Source organism: Rhinolophus hipposideros, assembly GCF_964194185.1.
Source record: "Rhinolophus hipposideros genome assembly, chromosome: 6".
Taxonomy (NCBI): domain Eukaryota; kingdom Metazoa; phylum Chordata; class Mammalia; order Chiroptera; family Rhinolophidae; genus Rhinolophus; species Rhinolophus hipposideros.
Window position 1 is genome coordinate 15,247,255 of NC_138052.1, and position 25,590 is coordinate 15,272,844.

Below are 25,590 nucleotides of genomic sequence, written 5' to 3' on the forward strand. Positions count from 1 at the left end.
TTCTTAACTTCTCTGGATTTGCTTTCCTCGTTTATAAAATGAGAAGATCGGATGAGATGTTGTTTGTTGTCTCTTATAGCTCTAAAAACTTCTGTGTGTGTTTAAGTAAAAATCCCAGAGCTCTGACTTTTGAGATGGTTTTTAAGACGGGAAACCAGCACAGTTTCCTTAGGAAGGACTCTCGTTCTTTCTGCTTCTGCCGGGGAAGGCTCTAGAATGATGGGAAAGCCAGAAGCAGCCTGGCAGCGGAGCTGCAGTAGAGGAGCAGCTCAAGCCTCTTCTACCTCCCAGGAAAGGGCTTGATTTATATCTCAATACCATGAATGAAAGGAGCCAAGAATAAGCAGCATGACTCTATTAATGTGATAGAGCCCCCATGACAAAATACCATGAACAGGGTGGTTTAACCAACAAACATTTATTTTCTCACAATTCTAGAGGCCGGAAGTCCAGGATCAAGAAAACAGTAGGTTTTGTTTCCCAGGAGGTCTCTCTGTTTGGCGTGCAGCCCACTTGCTGGCTGTGCCCTCACGTGATTATCCCTCTGTCTGTTTTGTCTCTGTCCTGGTTGTATTGGATTAGGGCCCACTCTGATGACCCCATTTTAACTTAATTACATTCTTTAAACCCTATCTCCAAGAACAATCACATTCTGAGATACGAGGGGTTAGGGCTTCAACATATGATTTGTTTGGGTGGAGGGGGGTGGGACACAATTCAGCCCATAACAGAGACCATTACATTTATTGTCCGTGCTGGAATACCTTTTTTTAAAAAAGTATTTTTGAATTTATAATTGAAGCATAACATGCATAGTGAAAAGTACCCATATGGTAGGTTTACAGCTTGAACACATTCACACATTCGTAAGCAGATTAAGAAACAGAGCATTAGCAGTACCCCCAAATCTCCCCTTATCCCCTTGCACTTATCCCCCCAAAGGGAACCAACTTCCTGACTTCCAACACCATGCATTAGCTTTTCCTGTTTTTGTACTTTGTATATACAAAATTACATGGTATGTAAGTTTTTGTGTCTGCCTTCTTCACTCAACATTATGTTAGTGAGATTCACTCATGTTGTAGGGTGCAGATGTATTCTGCTGTTTCTCACTGCTGTGTGTAATGTATAGTATCCTATTGTGCGCATATTTCACAATTTACATATTCTGCCACTGGTGAGCTTTTGTGTAGTTTCCGGTTTGGGACCGTTATAGCCACAGGTTGAGGCGATACTGGTAACATGTCTTTAGATGGACGTATTTTATGCATTTCTGTGAGTGTCTACCTGGCAGTGGAGTCGATGGGTTGTAGGGTGTGCATATGTGCAGCTTTGATGGAGACTACCAAATCCTTTTCCATAGTAGTTGGACCAATTTACACTCCCACCAGCTATGAGAGGATGAGCGTTCCAGTTGCTCCATATCCTTGCCTACACATGTTTTTGTATTTCCATGTGTTTTTATTTTAGCTATTCTGTGAGTGTGATAATTTCAGATTGTGGTTTTGATTTGCATTTCCCTGATGTTTCATGATGTGGGACATCTTTACATTTGTATAGTCTCTTTTGTGAAATGCCTGTGCAAGTCTTTTGCCCATTTTTTCTTACTGGATCTTCGGCTTTTGTCTTGTTTTGTAGGAATGTTTCATATATTCTCTGAGTCCACTGCTGATTCTGGAACAATTCTGAGAGTAAAAGGAGGGTGCTAATGATAAATAAGCTGGATCAAGTGTTGGATCTTGGTTGTAAACCAAGATCATCCCAGGCTATTTGGACAAATTCAAGTGATCAGCACACAGTGTGTTCCAGTTTTAACAAGATTTAAAAAGGCCAATATGAAGGCATCAAGGGCTCATGGAAAAAACATTTTTGAAAAGCCCTGTTTATAGTACACAGCTTTGCAGGGCCCTTAATTCCATCTTTTCCCTCACCTTTCTGAAGATGTTTGTTCACCTTAAGAGTCCAGTATTGGGATGAATTTTTATTCCATTGTGATGAAAGCTGATCCAGTTTTCAGCTTTCCCTCTTACCACTTCCCTTAGGTTCATTAAATTTCTGATATTTTTGCTTAGCATTGTGATCTCAAGATCCACCCATGTTGTCACAAATGACACTATTTCATCTTTCCTTATGGAAGAATAGTATTCCATTGTGTATATATACCACATCTTCTTTATCCAATCATCTATTGAAGGACACTTTGGTTGTTGCCATGTCTTGGCCACTGTAAATAAAGCTGCAATGAACATCGGAGCACATATATCTTTTTGGATAATTGTTTTCAGATTTTTTGGGTAGATACCCAGGAGAGGGATTGCTGGGTCACATGGTAATTTTATTTTTAATTTTTTGAGGAACCTCTACACCGCCTTCCGTAGCAGCTGCACCAGTCTGCATTCCCACCAACAGTGTATGAGGGTTCCTTTTTCTCTGCAGCCTCTCCAACACTTGTTATCACCTCCAATAAACTTTAATTAAAACAAAATTCTGATAGTCCCACCTCTAACTTTATTAATGAAGAAACAAATTTTGAATGGTTAAATGATACCGCCAAGGTCACACAGCTGGCTAGTATGGAGCTGGGACTAGAATCTAAGGCTGCAGTGTATTCTTGGAAGGCATTTTGGTAAGTACTCAATATTTAAATCAACCCGTAAATACCTTGGATTGTGTGCAAGGCAAATGCAAAGCATGAATATATGTTGAGATATTGGGGTGTGGAGGGAAGACAGTGACCTGTCAGTCAGAGACTCAGTACTTACCCTCTTTTCTCACTGGCCAAAAAAATAAGACTCCACTGGGAAGACTTTGATATTTCTTCTAATTCTAAGTTCTGTATCCAAAATACCTCGTATGAGGGAACAGAAAGGGTAGCTGTTTTGTTGTTGTTGTTGTTTTTCAATAGGAAACAAATAAATAAGTATAGATTTTCTATGAGAGGAAAGGATTGGGTTGCTTTAGTTAATAAAGAGAAAGGAGAGAAATCAGACTTCAAGTAGGTAAAGTTCCGGTGTTATGCGTGGTGGAGGATGGCCACTGCGCTCTTATTTCAAATGGGCAAAAGAAAATGTTTATTTACAGGAGGAGGGGTTTAGGTTGGACCTGAGAGACTGACTGATGTTACTTTAGGAGACTGAAGAATCTTCTCTGCAAGTCACTAAATTAAATACATTTATATAATTGGGATTATTATGGTTGGAAGTAAGAGAACAACACATTCAAATTGGCTTCAGCAAAATAAAATAAGAAAACATATTTACTAGTTCATGTAAGTGAAAAGTCCATGATGTGCAGAATACCATGCTTGAGGCAGAGTGGTGGCAAAAATACTACTTTGTCATTCCCTCGAACCCAGGATTCTAGGAAACGTAGGAAGGGGAATAACATTTGTTGCATGTCAATGTGCCAAGTGTTGCCCTACAATCTCATTTCATATTCTAATCATCCTGTAAGGAAGATATTAATTTCCCAGTTTTGCAATCAAAGAAAAGGATGACAAGAAGGTTAAGTAAGTTGCTCCTCAGCCACACTATTAGTCAGTGAAGGAGCCAGTTCTCAGCCAAGGGGTCCTGATCCTGAAACCGCCCTCCCTACACAGTGCTGCCTTCTAAACCAGGGCTTCCGTGCCTAGAGTGTTACGAGTCATAAATGTAAGAATTGAAAGAAAGACTTTGGAGAAAGGGGGAAAAAAGGAAAGAAAGAAAGACTTTGGCTGTGGGAAAGGGGAAAGGGGTCTGGCTTGGTCCTGCTCATTTCCTAGTAGCTGGCCAGGTGAATGACCTTGGCTGAGTGAATGTCTTGCCCGCTCTGGCTCTCCCTTTCCTCATGTATAACATCAGGGTAGGGGAGGGCAGACGAATCTGTAAGGTGCTCCAAAGCCAAGTGTGATGAGCCTGTGATCAGATGAAGAAGAGCGCCTGTCTGTGCCAGCTCTGGCCTAGGCAGACACATGCTAAGGGGGCTCTGGATTATATTTCGGTCTTCTGACCATGCTCAGTTCCAACACGTACCAGGCTAAGCTGGCCCCCCATGCCCAAGTTCTCCTGCTGCTCTGTTGCTTCCCCCCAGCCCCACCCTTAGATGGATCTTTCAGCCTGTCCTCCCCTCACTGCAAACATTTCTCCTGCCGTGCCACCCTCCCGTAGAGTCTTGCCCTGGGAGCACTTATTCCCAGAGGAGTTCCAGAGTTTCCAGAGCTGATGTCCAGAGGTTTCTGCCATGCTATGCACTCCTGCTCGCCTTTCCAGTGTGGACTGGTTTGCTTGAAGGGGCAATTTGGGCTCCTGCATCTTTTTCCATCCTCCCCCACATTCAGTTCAGAAGGCTCACAGACTGTTGTACTTCAAAACTGACAGACCTGAAAATTCTAACATGGCACTAGGCAGGGCCTTAGCAGGAGAGGAAGAATCCTGTTCCTCATCCATTCAAGTCCAGGAGATGGTTTTCCTGGGAAAATATGGGGCCTCCCTCTGCCCTCCTGCCCGGTCTCTATCTAGGTTCTGGAATAACTTGAAGCACCTCTATTCTATGCACATCTTTCTGGTGCAGAGTTGGGAAAGGTGGTATCTGATTTCTCTCCTAGAAGTCTGCAATCATTTTTCTAATTATCACTGCCCTAAACAATAAGGATGTGTGTGTGTGTGTGTGTGTGTGTGTACACACACACACACACACACACAACAGGATTCCACTTTAGTCAGAAATGCAGGATGGGACTAGGACTTTGGCACTTATTTTAATGAGACTATTATTTTTTAAAAGTTTCAATAAACATGTATTGAGGCCCTACTGTGCTTTAGACTAAGCAGAAGTTGATGGCTGGGACATGGGCCTTGCTCTCCAGCTCATAGTGAGCCAGGCATAGAAATTCATCATTAAAATAATGTGGTTGTGCTGTCATGGAAGCGAGGACAAGGCCTGGGGATGTGTCATTTCTTTGAACAGTCGGGGAGCCCTTCCCAGAGGAGAGCATACTTCAGGTCGTATGAGTTTCCGGGAGTCCTTCTTGGTCAGGGACCTAGTATATCCTGGAAACGTGAGTCATTTGGAAAAGCTGCAGATTGGAGTTCAGGAGAGGAGTGATGACAAGGCTCAGAAAACAGACAGCAGCTAGGTGCTGAAGGGCCTGAATGTGATGCTAAGAAACTGGGACTGGAGCAAAGGTCACAGGTCAACTGGATATCTAATATCTGGTTAAAATGGAGATTCTGACCAGCAGGTCTGGGGTGGGGTCTCAGAGGGGCCTGAGAGTCTGCATTTTAAACAAGCATTCATGGGATGGCACAGACCATACAGGACTTTACGTGAAGGAATGATTATAATCCCTTGATTTGTGTATCTGAAAATACTAAAAAGCATATTGTCTAATTTGTATAATATTCCTTTGAAGTGTGATTTATATCACCCATCATTTTTTGATGAAGATCCTGGAGTACAGGGAAATTGAATAACCAGAATGTTATAGCTGGAAAGGGCCTCAGAAATCTAAGTCAACTTTTCATTTTGCAAGCAAGGAAACTCTTATGTCATCTCCGAGATTGTTCCAGGTCTGAAAGTCAAAGTTACTCACAGTTATGCAGGTCCTTCAAGACAAAGACTGGATAAAAATCTTCAGTCTATCCTAGGAAAGGTCCCAGGCTTGTCTCCCTCTCTCAGCTAAGCTCTGGGAGAGGGTGCAGGATTAGATTTCTGGAAGAAAAGGTTGAAGACATGGAGACGTGATGGTAGGGTGACGTACTTGAATTTGTGAATGTCTTGATTGGAAGGTCCCAGATTTTAGGCTTTTTGTGTTCCACTCATTTTTTTTTTTTTTTGTAACCTGAACCAAATCAAGTTCAATGTGATGCATGCCACCCTTTTCATCAGTAAAAACAGGGCTAGCCGTCCCCCCCACCCAATCTACCTCTCTACCTGGTTAGGAATGTCACATTGGCAGGACTTCCCACATGTATTGTAGATTTACCATGGGTCACCGTTCCAGGCACTGCAGACATAGAACTGGGCAGACGAAGCCCTTAACCCCATAGAACACGCATGTCTGAGAAGATTGACATGAAAGACACACATTCAAAGTTAAATATGTCCAAATGTACAGAGCACGGCCAAGAATATGGGGCAATGGGGGCTTATAACATGGGGCTCAAACAGCTTTCCAGAGGAAGTGGCATTTCAGCAGAAAAATGAAATGAATGAATAAGAACTAGCAAGGTGAGGAGAAGGGAGACTGGCTGAGTATGGGCCCTGGGCAGGAGGAAGTTGGCAGGCTCCAGCAAGTGAGAAAGGCTTAGGAGTTCAGAGCAGACATGGCAATCAGGGAGGGTGGTACAAGGAGAGACTGAAAGAATGAGCTAAGTAGATCTTGTAGCACTTGTTAAGGATTGGGGACTTGTTCTAAGGTCAATAATAAGCCATTGAAAGGTTTTAAGCAAGGGGGTGACATGAACTTTATAATTTAATAAGATGATCCTGGCTTATGTGTGTGGAGAATGGCTTGGGTAAGAGTAATTTTGAACAAAACCAGTAAGGAAGCTTCTGCCTAGTCCAGGCATGACATAATGGCATCCGCAATTCAGGGGGTGGCAGTGGAGATGGTGAGAAGGGGACAAATTTTGGAGGTATACCTGACAGGCTTAGGGATTGACTGAAAATGTGGGAGTAAGGGGGAGGAAGTAGAGCAGGACAACTTGTAGGTTTCCAGGTAGAAAATCTCAGTGAGCGGCAGTAGAGTTTATTAAGAGTGGGAATAGTGGAGAGAGAGCAGGTTTGGGTGGGTGGCTGGTCATTAATTCAGCTTGGACATATCCCATTACAGGTGCAGGTGAGCTCTCCAAGCCATGAAGTTGAGTAGGCAGTTGGCTGTAGGGGTCTGGCGGTGGACGTCTCCTGAGACTGGCAACACTGATTTGGGAATTGTATCTGCCTAGGGATGGAATTTCAAGTCAGAGGCATGGAGGAGGTGCCCAGGGAGAGGGAGTGAGGAATTTAGAGAGGTGAGAACAGCATCTGGAGGTGCTCTGCCATTTGAAGCTCAGCCAGTGAGATAACAGATGAGGAATAATCTTAAAAATAATTAAATCAGGATGTTATTGTTGGACTGGATTTACTATGTATAATAATGTGCATCTCTGACAGTCACTGCTGCACTTGGATAGGGGAGATTATAATTAATGTTCCCAAATCTGCAAGACTATATCCTCAAAGTTCTTTTTGCCCCTATTAAAAGAAAAAACCCACCAGGAGGAAATTCTTATCATGTCATGCAACAGGAATTTCATTTTCAAATCATGAACAGGAAGGCATCCTCATCTGATTATTCTCATACAAAACCCTATCTTAGGAGCTTGATACCATCTCTTCAACTTTCCTGACAGCTTCACGGATGTCATTTGAGACCTTCAGCTCTAAATCAAAAACAGTGTGAGCCGGGCTCCTACGTGAACCCCTTTGATATCTCTCCCATCAACTGATTTCATTTTTTGCCTTCTGTCCTGGTATTTGGCTGTAGATTGTTCCAGGAATTTCTTTGGTAACTTACATGATATGAGTAGATAATGGGAAACTGAACTCATTTTTTAATTTACTTTGAAACCAGATTCTAGATTGGATTTATGCGGAGGGGAAGAGCCAGCCCATGATGGGTAAGAATAGTCTTCAACTGTTAATTTAAATGAATTTTCATAGGAAAGTGTCCTTCCACAAAACTCTTCCTATGCATGGGAGTGGCGGTGGGGTAGAGGTTATTTCCTTCCACAAAATAAATCCAATCAAAAGCAGACATTCTGCAGCAGTCTAGCCTGCCACACTCCTATTCAAAGCTAGTTTGCAACTTTGGATTCCATCAAGCTTTTCTCTTAGTAACAGCAAAGTTTTTTGTGTTCACCTTAAATGAAAAAAGGCCCTTTCAAGAGTGATACCTTTCCTTGTCATAGAGATGTGTGTGTATGTTTTTTTTTGGGGGGGGAGGGGTCTTTATTTTTTTCACAGCTGAGATTCTGTTCTTCACCATAACACTCATAAGAAGATACTTATTTCTGAACTTAACAGCTATTTGAATTGAAATGTCTTCACTTGAATTTGAGACTCAGAAAGCATTTGATTTTTGATCCTCTGAGGGGTTCCCCAGTGGAAGGCAGGCAGCTGGAGCAATGTGTCGAAAAGCATGGACTTGACCAAGCTGTCTGGGTTTACCTTCTGGCTCTGCCCTTGTCAGCTGTAAGTTTAGTCAGGTCATTGAACCTAATCACACCTCAAATTTGTTATCTGTATAATAGCAATGAAATTAAGGAATGGCTATCTATGTGGGCCTTATTGTAAGGCTATTGCTATTGAAATAAGCAAGTGCAAGTTAAGTGCTTAGAGAGTGTCTGAAATATATATGCACTACATTAATTCTAGCTGGCATTACCTCTAGGCGGGCACCTGATTGGACTGTGTAAGGAGTAGTATGGGTTACTAGTCATCAATCGCTGTTATGCTCAGTGCTTTATGTGCTTGTATCTTCTTTAGCTTTTCTTACAATGAGTCCATGAGGTGGATGCTATTATTTTATCCGTTTCACAGAGATGTAAGTCAGTGGTCACACAGCTGGGAAATAGCAGGGCTGAGTGAGATGCAATCCTAGGTCTGTCTGACTCCAAATTGCAGTCCTTACTCCCTCTGTAACACAGAGCCTGTGGTTACGTGGCCATAGGGACTGGGTGAGAGTGTGGGTGTGCACCCAAGGGTGGAGTGAGGATGTAGGAAAGAAGCAAGGGTCAGGGTCATTGGCAGTGGAGGCCTTCTTAGCCTGGTTAACCAGATGATCAGGCAGGTATGTCCCTTGTCATTCCTCCTAGAGAGGAATTGTGTGGGGATGGGGAGTTGGGAAGGTCCTCAGGGCTCCCGTCTTCCTGGAATTGGGAGTTTTTCCTTCTTCTTTCAATCTTCTATCAATTGGCTCCTCTGTTACAGACTCTACTTCTTATCTCTGTAGTTCCTTTAAATCCCAACTACCTGTGTGTGTGTGTTGGGAGAGGAATAAATGAGTCAACATCTTAGGGCAAAGTAGTGGGAGCCCCATTTCTAGGTAGGAACAAGAATGGTGGCCTGGAAATCAGGAGACATCAGTCCTGGTCCTCTCTCTGCTATTGATTAGCACGATAAACCTGGTAAAGTCACGGAATCTTTCTGGGCCCTAGCGGTGAATTTAGGATTGGGAGGTATCTGACATCTTATGGTTCTAGCAAGACTTCTCTTAGATCTGTGACCTTTGGGAGCTATCTTGGTGGCAGTGAGGATGGTGGTGAGGTGGTAGAGGAGGTGATGGAGATGTAGGTGATGGTGGTGAGTTATGGAGATGGAGATGATCGTGGAGGTGGCGATGGTCATAACTATGAGCCCTTCCATGGCAGCAGGCACTGTACTTAGCACTTCACAACCATTATCTCATTTAATCATCCCAGCAGCACTTGTTACCATGTTTCCCCAAAAATAAGACCTAGCTGGACCATCAGCTCTAATGCATCTTTTGGAGCAAAAATTAATACAGTAGTACCTTGGTTTTCAAACATCTCTGTTGACGCACATTTCGGTTTAAGAATGCTGTAAATTTTATGGATCTATGGTATCATCAGATAGTAATATTCATGCTAAATTTGCAGTTTTAGGAGTTGATTTTAAAGGTCTGGAACGGATTATTCCATTTTGCATTACTTTCTGTGGGGAAACCGTGCCTCAGATTTCAAACGTTTCAGAACTCGAACGGTCTTCTGGAACGGATTACATTTGAAAATCGAGGTACCACTGTATAAGTCCCGGTCTTATTTTAATATAAGACTGGGTCTATAATATAATAAATATAATATAATATAATATAAAATTAATATACTATACTATACTATACTATAATATAAAATATAATAATGTAATACCAGCTCTTACATTAGTCTTTGCTCCAAAAGATGCATTAGAGCTGATTGTCTGGCTAGATCTTATTTTTGGGGAAACACAGTATCTCCATTTTGCAGATGAGCAGCCTGAGCTTTAGAGTAAAGCTGATTGTCCCTTGGTGGATGGAGTTACCTAGATCAGATAAAGGCAAAGTGACAGGTGCCAGGGAATACGTTATGGGGACATCTGTGATAGGCATAGAGCAGGGGGGGTGGGAGGGTATCAATCTGGCCATAGTTATGTTCTACTCTCCCCAAATTTTCTCACTCTACAACCAAGTTGTGAGCAGGTCGAAATTTAGGTTTCTAATTATGAGATTTCATTTTTCGGAGGCCACACAGCATACAATATATACATGGTCTCCCATCCCCTTTACCAGATACTCTTCTAAGTGCTTTCCCTTTATTTTTCTCTAAGTTTCCCTCTTGAGCTGCAGACTCCAACCCTTATGCTTTGGGTCTTGGCCTGCAGCTTCTCTGACAAAGACGAATAAGCATCTTCATGGGCACCGTGCTTTACAGGGCCCCTGTGGGGACAGAGAGCAGTTTCCAGGCTCTCGGCCTCTCGTGGAAAGGTGCTGGCTCGGCTAGTAGCTGGCCATCAGCTGTAACCAGTTAGCCAATTAGCCACTGATATAACTGCCGTGACTGCGTTGGTTGGTTGGTTGGTTGGTTGGCAGGCAGAAAAGTGGACGGCGGATTGCAGTTAGCAAGTGGGGTTGGTTGGCAGAGAAGCGGACAGCATATTTTGGATCATGTGGATCCTACTTCCTGCTTCGTGTGTTTTGCCCAGCCGCCAGCGAGATGGGTGTGCAGGAAGACCCATTGTTGGGGTACTGGAGGATGTTTGCTCCGTGTGTCTCCAACCCAGCCGCCAGCGAGAATATAATGGTATGACTCCCCTATCTAGGGCTCCATGGGTGTTCCTTTTTGGCCTCACCATATCTTGCGTTCTTATGCGGGCAGCGGGACCTGAGACCCCGCATGACACTCCACGTGACAGCCCCTGGGGTGAATTATTTGGGGACAATGTCTTCCAATATGTCTTTTTGGTAAATGTGGCTTTTCTATATACTGTCTTATCCAGTGACCCTCCTCTGTATGCTGTTTGTACCTCATAATAAATGAGTTTTTAGTATAGAGAACTCAGGACTTGGAGTAGCACAGAGGGGTGGGAAAGCAAAGCTGCTGGCCTCCGAAGGCACTTTTAGAACCTAAGACTCCTTATCCCTTGTCTAGACCTCTTGGTGTTGGGGGTTCTTGGGTTTCTTTGGCCTCGGGGTTCTGTTTCTTGCTTGAATGAGGTGATTCCTTCTTTCATTTCCCACTCTCTGCTTGTCTTCCCCTTGGGATGGAGGATAAAAAAGATCCAGGCATTAGCCCTGCATCAGGAGTGCTGGTACTGACTCCTCTGGACAGGGAAGCTGGCTTCAAATTGATTCTGTGTACATTAGATAAATGCAGGCGTGTTAAATGCCCTCCTGCCTAGTCCCTCACCTGGGACCTCCAACCCCTCCTCCCTCCTTCCCACTAACATTTATTGAGCAATTGCTATGTAAATATTTCCTGTTACATGCTGAGAACACAACAATGAAGATGGAGAGTCCTGACCTCATGGAATCTATGATCTAGTTTAGACTGTGGTGTTATGATGACAGGGGCAGGAGTAAAAGGTGCTGGTGACCTCATCATAGAGAACTTGTTATAGCCTTGTGGATGCAAGGAAGGTGTGGGACAGACTCCCAAAGAGCAGTTTCCAGGCTCTCGGCCTCACGTGGACAGGTGCTGGCTCGGGTAGTAGATGGCCATCCGCTGTGACTAGTTGGCCGTCAGCTGTAACCAGTTCGCCATTAGCTGCCTTGGCTAAGCTAGCAAGCGTGCATTGCTGTTAGCAAGTGGGGTTGGTTGGTTGGTTGGTTGGTTGGTTGGTTGGTTGGCAGGCAGAGAAGCAGACTGCAGATTGCGGCTAGTAAGTGGGGTTAGTAAGCATGGGTGGCGGATTGCGGATTGTGTGGATCCTACTTCCTGTGTCTCGCCTGGCCGCCAGTGAGACTGGGGTGCAGAAAGACCCCTCATTGGGGTACTGGCAGATGTTTCCTTTCTGCGTCTCCAACCCAGCCGCCAGAGAGACTATAGTGGTATGAACTGCCCATCCATGGCTCCGTGGGTGTTCCTTTTTGGCCTCACCATGTCCTGCGTTCTTGTGCAGGGAGCAGGAGCTGAGTCCCTGCATGACAGAAGGCTTCCTAGAAGCAGTGCCACTGCGCAGAAATGTGTAGAAAAAGAGTTGGGCAAAGCATGGACAGTTGGAGTGACAGGAGGAGAGAGGAAGGAACAGAGGAGGAGGAAGAGGAGAGGATAAGGAACATGTGGCTTAGGCAGAGGGATCAGCACGTGCAGAGGCCTGGAGAATAGAGAACAGACTGGGGGCTGCTTGTCCCATCTGGGTCTGGCCTGCCTCAGTCATTCACTCAGCGCTGGTTTTTCCACGGTCCCCAGCTGCACAGAGAGAGTGCAAGTAGAGACCTTGGGAAGGAGAGGCCAGGAGCGTAGATCTGTCTCCACTCCTAAAAAACCTGTGCTGCCTCTGCTATGTGCACTTGGCTGAGTGATGCTTCATCCAAGGGCTGCCTGGTTCCACTGGGCACTGAGCAGAGCTTGTGACCCATGCAGACACCACCAGGCTGGGAGACCCGATGCCCGGACGCCAGGGCTGTGTGAATTTGGGCACCTTGTCCCACTTCTCTGGGGATTCTGCTGGCTCCCCCAGTAGACTCATCTCTGAGGCTTTTTCAGTTTTTCAGTGCTAGCATCTTGGGCTTTTAATTCTCTACCACTTGCAGGGAACTACATTCTTTTAGAAACTGCAGTCTTTTAATGTTAGTCAGTGTTTACAAGTGGCATGGCCAATGCTGGGGTGGTCTGAGTTGATCCAAGGGAGAGGATGGCCCCGCATTCCCACGGTCTGCAGCTTCCCAAGCAGGTATAGAGGGTGTCATGGCCCTCATGACCATCACTCACTCCTGGGCTGTGTGTCCCAAGGGCAGAAGCTTTTGGCTTCACCTGAGAAAGAGCTCTGGGCTTTCGCGGCTACACCACCTGTGGGGACTATACTAGAAGTAGATTTAGAACAGACTGTTTGCATAGAAAGCCACACAGCATACAATTCAGATCCACATAGAAAAATATTTATTTAATGGGTTCCAGTTGATCATTTACCATGCATTCATTAAGGAACAGAGGCACTAAACCACAATGACGACCCTAAGTGCTGCTTATTTTGAGTGCAAGTGGCTGTCCTATAACTCCCAGACAGGAGGGCATTTTTAGAAATATATATCTGTTACTGTAGCGATTTATAGTTTTTTTTCCTTATACTGAAGCTTGTAGAGCAGAGTGAGATGGATGGAATGCTTGCTCAGCAAATTGCAAGTCATTTGGAATCTGGGTGTCTGGCCTCCATGTGGTGGCTGGAGCCAAACTGGGGACAGAGGCATTTCCTGGGTTCCATCAAATAGCTGGGGCCAGGACAGGACATCAAACCATCTGTCTTCTTGGACAGAGGCAGCCATCTGTGGCCTTTACATCATTTTAAAGCTGTGGCCTGTGCCCTTCTCTGAAGACCAAATCCCAACAGCTCTTCTGTCTTCTCCTATAGAACATATCTCAGTAGGCAAGAGGGCAAAAATGCAGATCGGTTAAAATGAAGGTCACTAAGCTGATGGGTCCCTGGGAAAGTGACCACAAGGTGTCCAGGAAAGCCCTGTCAGGGCCAGTGGATACGGGGCATGGAACTGGCTCTCAGTGGGGGGTATGTCCAGGGCACGGCCCACACCCATGTCCCTCACATCCTGTGTTGCTCCCAAAAGCCTCTCCGCTTTCCTTTCGCAAACTTGGCAATGAGTGGTGACCACGTCCCAGGAAGCCACCTGTTAGTTATTAAGGAACTTGCCTGCAGCTGGTGCATTCACCTGCTCCAAGTCATCCAAGAAAATGATGGAAAAAAGGAGAGGGCGTGTGCTGGCGATGTCGGCAAGGGCTGCATATGGCTTGGTTTTTGGTGATCTTGGGAAAAGAAGGAGGGGAGAAAGAAGGAATAAAACAGAAAGAAGAGAAAAGAGAGATGCCATTGATTTACCTGCTGGAGAAACACATAAAGAAAGAAGTGGAGGGGGGAAATGAAAGGAGTACAGAAAAAAGAAAGGGAGCAGAGAGACAAAGGAGAGAAGAAAGATGGGAGGTCGGACCAAGGGGGAGGGCTGTGCTCAGGATTGAGAGGAACTGGGGTGCTTGTCAAGGGGAGGACCTAGCGGGAGGGGATCTTAGTTACCGTCCAGACTGTGGACACTCAGACGTGATGCTTCAAAAGCAAGCGTGTGACCGGAATAGGGCCCTGCAAATGGCCATAGACCTGGGCTCTACCTCTTTGTGCTCCTCTGAACCTAGTGGTTCTCAGATTTGCGTGTCAGCCAACCGGTGGACTGTCAGGCCCCAGTCTGAGTCTGGTGCAGTAGGTCTGGGTTGGGGCCTGACATGTGCATTTCTAACAAGTTCACAGTTGAGGCTGCTGTTCCAGAAACCCCCCGTTTGGGAACCACCGTCTTAGATGTTAAGAGACTAAATCAAGGTTGTGCTGATTTGGGCTCTTGTGTTGGACAAAGTCAGTGAGTGAGATCAATGTCTTAACTGGCTTGCAGAAGCAGATTGGCAAACAAAATATATAAACTGAGAAAGTGCTAAAACCTTTTATTGGATGGATCTGTCTCTTCATGGCTCTTCATTCAACTAACCATATGCTTACTTTCCACTGGCAATTGCTATTTAAATGTCAGTTGACAAGCAGATGTTCGTCACCTTACTATATGCGAGTTAATTTATTGTCCACAAATCCTGATGAAGTGTTCTCTAACCATCCTGCTTTCCCACCTCCTCCTCCCCACCCCTCCCCTTGGTTCTGGTCACACTGATCCTTGCAGCTCTCAGAAGGTGAGCTGACATTGCATTCCTCTATCCCCTGCTCATGCCGTTTTCCAGGCTTACTCTTCCTCTTCTTTAATTTTTCTGAGTGTTCCCCCTGTGTCAAGGTCAGCTAGCCCATTTCATTGCTGCCGTAACGTTCTTCCTACACTGCTCTCATGGCTCTTTGCAGGTGGTCGGTCACCAGGCTGCAGCTGCCCCCTCCTTCTCAGCTTTTTATCATCAGTGCCTAGGAGAAGGTCTAGAATAGACTCCAGCCTATCAAGAAATGTTTGCCGAGTGAATAAACAATGTGCAGAGAACTTAAATTGGGGGCTGGGTGGGAGGGAGGGGGATGTCGAACTCCTGCTTACTGTGGTCAGTGTTAGAGAGAAGTGAGAATATCGGGGCAGGAAGTGTATGGAGAGGCTACACTAATCAGAGTAATCCTAAATCACACTCAATACCCCCTCTACATTCCCAAGATTTCAGTGATTCAGTAAAATGGAACTCCAACACCAGGTAGAGAAACAAATATTTGGGATTTCTTAAATCACACAACATATCTTTGCTTGGGGAAAGATCAAATTTCCAGATCTTTTCTGCTTAGTACTAGCTAAGCATTCTTACCTAGCAGGTGCTTATGTAAGATAGATGGATGGATAGATAGGTAAGTGGATGGATGGACGGACGGACGGACGGACGGACGGATGGATGGATGGTTACCAGGTCATTACCTGGAATCATATTTTGTTTTCTGAACACTCTTCAGCTCCCCTTTAGCTGAGCTTCAACTTCCTTTGGGAGGGAGGTGTTGTGGGGGTAGGAAATATGTGCCCCAGAGCTTTGTCATGTGTGTTCTTAAGGGACCTGTTTCTAAAACTGAGTCTGGACAGTGTTTTGAGAGGGTGTCGTGCTGACCTTAGCTGGGGTCTGAGATGGTCCTGCCTCTCATTGCATCCCATGCTGTGAATGGTCAGCACTTGAGTCTCAAACTGAAAAAGAAAACAAAACTGCATTTAAATATGATAGGCTTGTTTGTCAATCTAGGGTGGAACCCCGTATGGCAGGGTAGAGGGGGCCTCCTGCCACCCTGACCTGTGAGATCTGAGTGAATCACTTTGCCTCAGCTCCATAATTTGTAGGACAAAGGAGTTCTTTGGGGGCAGGGGAGTCTCTCTTCTGTCTCCCATTCTCTGATGTCCTCTGGGGCGCACACACATAGCCCCCTTCATTTTGAAGGTTAGAGGGGAGAAAACAGAGTGCCGTGCCAGATGTATGCATGCCAACGTGTCCCTGGCAGCACAGCTCAATGCGCTTCTGAAGACTAAACCAAGCAGGCTGACTCGAACGCGGTTACAATGTCAGGCTTCAGTGCAGGATGTTGGACATCTGCATTACTTTTGTTTTTTAAACAACATCAGTCTGCTGAGCATAAATCTGTGTCATCGCCTAATGGCTCTTGTCATTTTAGCGTAGTGATCAAGGAGGAAAAATGGAAGTGCTTTATGTGGAAAAGCAGATAAAATATGAAGGTATTTCTTAAGCCAGAGTGCAAGGCTGTCTGGAGTACAATACAGATCTATCAATAATTCAGTTAAAACTGTTTACCTGCTTTACATGACTGGGTTCAGTTCACGGATCTTCATTCAAGTTCACACTCAAGTTATTTAACTGTGGGCTGCGCAGTACATCACACAGACCAAAGCATTATGGATTTCTCCAAATGTAATACACAAGTCCAAAGTGATTGCAGCCAAATGTAAATGTAGTCAAATCTTTAATATGCTCTATTAAGGCGTGAATAAGACTTTAAAGCTTCATCTCAGATACAGAGTCGCTGGGGGTAGGGCTGAATCAGTTGCAAACAGCCAGAATAAAAACATCTTTGGACACGATATTTATCCTCAACCGTGTATCATCTCAAAGCATGAACTTTTCCTTTCTCAGATGTAAAAAGGAGCAATTACTTGTCCTTATAAAATGACAAATTCTACAAGGATGATGGTTTGGCCCTCCCTTGCCCCTACTGGAGGCTAACCTCTATTACATTGCCCACAGGCACACACCTCCCATTTATCGCTGGTTGTACCTGTATGTCCAACACTCCAGTTTCCTACTACAAAATGATCCTTCACAGCACAGGAGGAAAGACACCAGCCATTTTCCCCACCTCCAGTTGAGGGGGAGGTTGTGTGTTCCAGTAGCTCTGCTAGGTGCTTGGCACAATCTGTGTCATTCCAACACGACTGGACGAGGTTTAGAATGAGAGAGGCAAAACAGAAATTTGTGCTTTCAGAATTATTTAGACTTTAGGTAAGGTGTAGTCCCTTATATGGAAGACTTTGTGTGACAAGACTGGATAAAGCTGTTCGACACTAAGGCTGAGAATGCGCACTCAAAAATATGATTGGGGTCAACCTTGGTTGCGTCATCAGAATCTTAGGATGATAAATGCATTTGATGGGTGTTTGATTGGTTTGACGGGACTCTCTGGGTATGTGGCTGGGAAGGGTGCAGTTGGGGAGATGAACAGGAGGAAATAGGGAGCTTTGTGATTTTGGGGGCGCTATGAAGGATAACTTAAGCCTCTGCTGTAGCCACTAGCCAGCTATGACTGGACCCAATTGAAATGGGCTGTAAATGTAAAAGCCACACTGCGTTTCAAAGACTTAGTATGGAAAAAAAAAGATGTCATAAATAATATTAGGCTGATTATATGTTGAAACTGCCTGTGAAATGGTAATATTGGGTTAAAGAACATATTAACATTGATTTCCTGATCTCTTTTGACTTTTTGAATGTGGCTATTGAAATTTTAAAATTACAGGTGGCTTACATTATATTTCTAGTGGACAGTGCTGCTTTCCATCCACTTTACATGGTAGAATTATGGCTCAACGTTACAGGCTTGTGTTTTCTGTATTTTTCAAACTGAAAATATAAGAAACAATATTGTGTCTTTGAGAAAAAAAACAATACATATTATGGATTTTGGAGTTAGGCAAGCATGTGTCCTAATTATAGCACATGGGCAACTAACCTTCTCTGAGACTTAACTTCCCCATCTGTAAAATGAAGATAACCATTTTCATCTTACCAGGTTATTACCAGAAATGAGAAATTAGCGCAGAACCTGACAAAGGGAAAACTCAATAAGTATTCGGCATTGTTCTTGGTTATAATTTCAAGACCTGTCTGATGCCTAATCCTGGTCCGTTTCTAACTCAGCTCCTTGTTTCTCTTGTTCTCCAAGATTGTATTTGCTCTTATATCCACTTGCTTCTACACCAAGAAAGCCAAGATTTCCCTTTTTTCTCATCATTGAAGAACCCCAGATCTGGTCCCCTATGTTCTGTTCCTTGTTCAGATTAAGGTATCTCACTTGTCTACTTCAGCTCATTTCAATTTCAGAGCAAGAATTCTCTCCTGGCTAAAACTACAAACAAGGCCACAACTCTTCATTTGCCCGGTCCTTTGCCTCATACCTGGGATGTTGGTGTCCTGCCTTTTACCAAACTCTGGTTCTTTCGATGCAATGGTCAGTCAAGGATAGTTGATGCCAGGCAAAGGGGGTGAAGGTGACAGAAGTATAAGGGTCATGTAAATAAGAGATCCTCCACTGAGCCAGGAACAAAGACAGGACAGAAGAAGTGCACTCTTATAACTTCTCTCCAATTGCCCACAACCCTGCTTTCCTTCCTCAGCGTCTTTCTTCCGCTGGCTTTAACAGCTGTGCTGTGTTCAAGTCACAATAAGTACAAGGTGGTTATCACCTTTCTAGATTGATTCTTGCTGTCTGAAGTATAAATTCCCTCAACGTAGCATAGCACACGTCTAAACCCTATGCTCAATTTCCATATTCTAGGAAATAAGTCCTCAGATGAAAATAGATGGAGGTCCTTGTTCTCTGAAATTCAGTGGCAGGGAAGAGAAAACCATTGCAAACTTTGTGAAGACATATAGCTTCCCTAGGTATGCTGAGATTCCTAGCTCCTTCACAATTAATGAGATGAACCATTCAGTCCGAGCTGCAGGAGATAAAAACAAGAAATAAACACTTGGAATAGCACAGGTGACTGAAAGTGCCCATGCTTCTCAAAGCAGTGAAAAAAGCCCTCAATTTCCTCTGCGAGTATTTTTTTTTTTAATCAGAAAAATGTTGATTTTTGTTCCCATCCAGCAGCTGTAACTAGGTGATTCAGAATATACTCTTGACTTAAGGTGATCTTTTTTGCTTTTTCATCAGATAGGTATGTAACTTTGCCTGTTTTATTTTTAGATTTACTGAGTGTTCTTACGGTAGCAAACTCAAAGGAAAGAAATAAGCAAATTGATTTATATTTTAAGCTTGGGCTCAGATTGGACAGGAGAAACCCTTGGAAACTAACAGGGAGCAGATTTCCTAGGGCCCCCACAGCTGGGATTTGTGGAGGATTTGTTATTGGGGGAGGCTGGGTTATTTCAGTGTCAGAGAACACAGCTAGGGCCACTCTGCCACTAGGCAGGGGACACTCAGGCTGGTTCATGCAGGAGGGCCAACCCTGGATGCGTAAACATGGCTGTCTTTCCTGGAGCATTTTTTAAAGGAAATATTTACCATCAATCAGAGACAGGAACGGATCATTGCCTACAATCGCTTCCCTGTGGTGTCCTAGAAAATCAGAGGTTTGAAAATGTGAATGAATTTTCCTAATATTATTCAAATTTAGGAGAGGAAGGACGAAGCATTTCTAAAAATCCAAAACACGGCTTTAAAATATTAGCTCTGTATATGGAACTTACAATCTGGTGTCCTGTGCTCCCTCCCTCGACCCCTGAGAGAAGCCAGCAAATGTACTGCATATGTCTGATCTTTTTTTTTTTTTTTTTTTGCCAGGCAGTGGGGTGGTTCGTGGTCACTGTAAACTCATGAAACGTGTGGTATCAGTTGTCCGTGGTCTAATAGAATATTTTTCTGTCAGAGGTCATAGAAATAGTGACGAGTATGTAAGTCAGAATGCAAATACGTGCGCATGCAAACATGTCCATGCAGTCAACTTTTGATCTGCCTGAGGGGGGGGGGCACTGAGTCATGTCTCTTTAAGGTCTGATCATTTCTGAGCTGTTGACACCGCAGCTCAGTGCCACAAAGGTAATACGCACGTTACTGGCTGAACTTGAAGGAAGTTTTCTGTTTTCCATTGTTTTTAGACAATTGTTGTTTAAAAACATTCGAGGAGAAACAGAAGTGCTGTTGCAGACATGAACATTATAATTACAGGTGTACACACCTAGTAAATATATGTCCCCAAAACATTCTCGGTGACAACCTAGTCCTGATTTTGGTTTCCCTTGAAATTGAATGCAAGATCAGTGTCCCTAAATATGCTTGTTTGTTACCATGGGGATGCCACTTCATTTGTCTTGAAGATACCATTGAGCCTTCCTTATGCGGACATTCTTTAAAATACAAGTTTCGTCTGATATGGCTATAAGTGTGTACATCTGCTTTTTTAAAAACGAAGGCAAAACTAGATTAATGGACTACATAAAATGCTTTCTGGAGTCCCAGCAATGAAAACATCTTTTAAATTAACAGGCATCGACGGGTATAAATAAACTGTCTAAAGCATTTAATGGTCTTTCAACGCAGTTAACTCCCCCAGCCTGGAAACAGTGTTAAATTCTGTTTTGCTAGTGGCAAAAGCAGCTGTCAAATACAACACTGACAAATGGGTACCGTTTCCGGGCCCGTAAGCCCCGCACTGAGGGGCTGAGTGTTGCCGTTGCGTTCGTTGCTGCCTGTGTTGCACTCACGCTGCGCTTTCCCCTCTCTCCCGGTGGCTGCCCAGGGCTGATCGTGGTGACGCTGGCGGTGTGCTGGATGCCCAACCAGGCCCGGAGGATCATGGCTGCGGCGCGACCCAAGCACGACTGGACGAGGTCCTACTTCCGGGCATACATGACCCTCCTGCCCTTCTCGGACACCTTCTTCTACCTGAGCTCGGTCATCAACCCGCTCCTGTACAACGTGTCCTCGCAGCAGTTCCGCACGGTGTTCGGGCAGGTGCTGCGCTGCCACCTGACGCTGCAGCACGCCAACCACGAGAGGCGCCTGCGCACCTTTGTCGCTGCCACGGGGGACCGCACCCGCTCCACGCGCAGGCCGCTGCTCTTCGTCGCTTCCAGGCGCGCGTCCTCTGCAAGGAGACCTACCAAGGTTTTCTTAAGCACTTTTCAGAGCGAGGCCGAGCCCCAGCACCTGAGTCTCCACTCACCCGAGCCCAAGTGGGAGACGGAGCCCCCCAGTGCTGCCGCAGAGAATGGTGTGCAGGAGCACGAAGTGTGAATGTCCAGTAAGGAAGCCTTGAGTGCTAACTGGCCCTCCCCTGGCAAATGCAACGTTACCTTCACACAGCAGTGACAAAATAATCTGGGCCCCCATCAGGGACAGGAGTGGAAGCTAGGCCCACTGAAGGGCCGTCTAAGGGCCGTTTCTGCCAGCCTGCCCATGACTCTGGTGACAGAAAGGGAGGAACTTTTGCTCCACCCGCTCCCTCCCTTTTAATACACACTGAAAATTCAGTCCGACTGAATTTATTCAGAGCTTACAAAAATGTTTTACACTGAGATCTTTCATGATTTGCAAAAAAGAACAAAAAGAAAGAAGACAGACTCCCTACCCAGAATCAAAGGACACCCAGAAGAGCCTTGTGGATGAGGTCAGGGGGAGCAAGGGCCGGCAGAACAATGCAGGAGGCGCTGGTATCTCCTTGAGCTTCAGCAGTGTACCAAGAAGAAGGCTAACTTGAGGAGCAGGATGGTGGTGGGGAGCCCGGGCCGAAGGGCTGAGGCAGAGCTGCTCCTTTTCTTGGGCCGGGGCCCGTTGCACAGGGGGGTGTTGCAGCAGCTGATGCACACTGAGTTCAGTTTCCCTGGGGAGCAGAACGACTGATACCCCGCCGAGGCAATGAGGCAGGCCGCCGAGGACGCACACGACTTTCGGTACATGATCCCTGCAACACAGACCCACAGGCGCTGGGTTAACCCGTGCTGGCCAACAGACAGGTCCCTCTGAGCCCTTCCTTCCTCCTCTCACAGCCCAGACACTTGCTAGGCCAAAGGGGTACTTCTGGTCGTTTCTCTGAGCCCCACTAAATGCAGGAGATAGGTGGTAAAGAAGGCAGTCATCATTTCTCTAATTTTGTCAGAATCGTTCCAAAAGCTATTTGAGATGCAATGCCAGCGAATAAAGAGCTGTCAAAACCAAAGTTCCTTTATTTTTAAAGTCAGAAGTCATACTGTGTACTAGAGATTTTTACTTTGTTGTTGTGGTTATTCAAATTATCATGCCAGAGAGGATGACCAGCTGCACATCTAGATGTTTTATCTCCGTTATTACCTTGTAAGTGACCACAGCGAGATGGCTCTCCACTATGTATTAAATTCTAGAATTTTCTGAATGAAGACCAAATCCCACTGGGAATAAATCAGATCCCTACTGAAGGGGCCTTGAGTTTTCCCAGATTTGAGGGGTCCACTGGGTTTAGTGAGGGGGTGGCCTGGCTGGCCATGTGCCCAGGACGACCTTATTCTCAGGGAAGAAGCTTTGCCCTTAGAACACATGGTCATTTCCCAAGTCAGCAACACACAGCCAGCACTTACACACTGTGTGGGCACGTAAAGGAGCATCCTGAGAAGACTGGAGGGCCCTTCTTAAGAGCCCACGTGTCATGTCCAAATTGCAGCATAGCCATCAAATTAGGGTCATCATGTGACTTCTTAAAGCTGGATGTTTACCCAATTAAAATGATAACAGCTAAGCTTATCTAAAGCTAGACGTCTACTCAATTCAAATGATAATAGCTAAGCTTATTTAAGTGCTTTCCTGTACGCCAGGCACTCTTCTGAGAGCTATAATGTTCTAGCTCATTTACTACCTACAACAACCCTACAAGGGAGAAACCCATGATAATCCCCATTTTACAGATGGGGTGCCTAAGGGCAAAAGAAGTTTAGTTAAAGTGGAGCAGCTTGGATTTGACCTCTATGCAGTCAAGTCTATATTACTGTATAACAAAGCAGACAGCCAATAAACCACAAAAATGGTTTTGCTTTCTTTTTTTGGGGGGTGGGCGGGGTGGAGGTTTACACTGAAGCTAGCTTTTGGTGTGTATGTAGTCGTTTTGTATCAGGATTTTTTTTTTTTTGAAATATAATTGAAAATTATTTTTGGTCAAATAATATACACCTGGAAGTGAATGGCTTTAGCCTCTCTGCTGCCCTGCACAGCTGAAGAATATGACACATTCCAGCAGTAGACAGGCTACCTTTCCCTTTAACTCCCTACAGGTATGTGAATTTGCAAGTATTGCTTTGGATCCCCTTCTTCCCCCTTTGCCTTTGAGAATGGCTACTTTTGGGACAAGAGAAAACAGTAAAGAATTGAACTGCTTAAAACTTCCAAGTGGAAGGTAAAGAAATGCTGTACATTAAAAAAAATATTACATTAAAAACATGTAATTTTATGTCATTTTTTTTCTATAACTGCATGTTTGTAAGGATTGATATTTTTAACACCATTAGAAAATCTTGGAAGGTAGCTGCTCTGGGTAAGATAAAGCCCATGGACAGAGAATGTTTTACACTTTCTAAGGAGCATGCTACATACTTTAAATGGATTATAGGTTTCCCATAGTCTCTGTACTTTCTATCCATTGCCCATTTTAGGAAATTTAGTTTTACTCACTATCTTTTTATTCTTAAATATTAAAAGTACTGTCATTTGCTAGCTTAACTTCAATAAACTTTTTTCTTTTAAGTGAATTTTAAAAATTCAAAAATATTTACTGGATTTATTTTTCACTGTAAAAAAATTTCAGACATTCAGATAAAGTGAAAATGCCCCTTGACCACTCCTTCCAATCCCAGGTCCTCCTTAGAGGTAAGCAATCTTATCAGTTTTGGATGCCTCATTCCAGCCCTGTTTCTATACATTTACATATGTGCCCATAGGAAAATAAAATATGTGTTTGCATGCACATTTGTTAATGGTACCATATCCTGTATGCTATTCTTCAATTGGCATTTTTACTTAGTGACATGGCTGAGATTTACTTTTAAGCCTAACTTTGTAGTGCTAAGGATCAGTCATGAAGTACGTTATATAATGTGTGAGGGGAACCCTGGTTTTTGCATCAGCCACCCAGGGGACACTTCCAGATCACCTGGCTCCAGTGGCCAGTGGGTTCACACTTGTGGTCTCACAGAACTGTATATATTTGCATTCTTTAAAAGCTGCTTGAGGGTCTGGCTTCTAATCAGCCTGAATCTACATGTTAAGTGAGATCCTCTCTTTCGAGATACTGACTGGTGGTGGCATATCCTCAACTACTGGGAGCTATTAAAAATAAAACAGGGGGATTGGACAATTACAAATTTTTTGCAAGACAACCAAGAGCAAGGGCAGGGTTGAATGATAAGACTTATCTTCTACACAAGGTCAACACTTCAAGACTGGGAGAGGTGGTTATTTCATTTAATTCCAAGAAACTAACACAGAAAGCCAAGCAAAATGAAGAAACAATGGAATATGATCCAAACGAAAGAAGATAAAACTTCAGGGGGAAATTAAAATGTAATGATCATAAAAAGTCTCACTGAACCAGGGAGAAGAATGAATGAATACAGTGAGAGTTCCAACAAAGAGAAAAGGTAAGAAAGTACCAAAGAGAAGTCAGTTATTGAATACAATAACTGAACTGAAAAATACAGTAGAGGGGTTCAACAGCAGACTAAATAAAGCAGAAGGATCAGTTAACTTAAATACAGGGCAGTGAAACTCACCCAATCAGAGCAGCAAAAAGAAGAATGAAAAAAAGTGAATATAGGGGCCGGCACTGTAGCTCAGGCGGTTGGAGCTCTGTGATCCTAACTCCAAAGGCTGTCGGTTCGATTCCCACATGGGCCAGTGGGCTTTCAACCACAAGGTTGCTGGTTCGACTCCTCGACTCCCAAAAGGGATGGTGGGCTGTGCCCCCTGCAACTAACAATGGCAACTGGACCTAGAGCTAAGCTGCACCCTCCACAACTACAATTGAAAGGACAACAACTTGACTTGGAAAAAATTCTGGAAGTACACACTAATCCCCAATAAAGTCCTGTTCCCCTTCCCCAATAAAATATTAAAAAAAAAAATTGAAGATAGCTTGAAGGACAACATCTAGCAGACAAACATTTGCATTATAGGAGTTCCAAAGGAAAAGAAAGAAAAAAAAGAGGCAGAAAACTTCCCTTACCTGGGGAAGGAAACACACATCCAGGAAATACAGCGAGTTCCAAATAAGAAGAACCCAAAGAGATACATACCAAGGCACATCAAAATTTAAAGGTTAAACGTTAAAGATGAGGAGGGAATCTTAAAAGCAACAAAAGAAAAACAATTTGTTATATACAAGGGAATCCCCAAGAGACTATCAGGAAATTTTTCAGCAGAAACTTTACAGGCCACAAAGGCGTGGCAAGATATATTCGAAGTGCTAAAAAAGCACACAAAAGATAATGAGAAATGAATCTAAGCATACCAGTGAAGTCATTAAACTACAAAGGAAGACAGTAAGAAAGGGACAGAAGAACTACAAAACAGCCAGAAAACAGTTAACAAAATGGCAATAGGTACCCAATAGGTACACGTGTATCAAAAATTACTTTAAATGTAAATGTACTA

The 25,590-nt window shown here is 44.2% G+C and overlaps 2 protein-coding genes across 4 annotated transcripts in view; one reads left to right on the forward strand and one right to left on the reverse strand.

The window, feature by feature from the left end:
* Positions 1-23,358, forward strand: part of GPR39 (G protein-coupled receptor 39) — a 200,332-nt gene extending 176,974 nt beyond the window's left edge. The window contains exon 2 of the mRNA XM_081050690.1: positions 20,717-23,358. Coding sequence (XP_080906816.1) covers positions 20,717-21,213 — 497 coding nt within the window. The 3' untranslated portion in view covers positions 21,214-23,358. The remainder of the gene's footprint in view (positions 1-20,716) is intronic.
* LYPD1 (LY6/PLAUR domain containing 1) overlaps positions 13,093-25,590 on the reverse strand; it is a 41,746-nt gene continuing 29,248 nt past the window's right edge. For all 3 annotated transcript variants that reach the window (XM_081050692.1, XM_081050693.1, XM_081050691.1), the window contains one exon: positions 13,093-21,880. In XM_081050692.1, the coding sequence (XP_080906818.1) occupies positions 21,645-21,880 (236 nt within the window). In that variant the 3' untranslated portion in view covers positions 13,093-21,644. The remainder of the gene's footprint in view (positions 21,881-25,590) is intronic.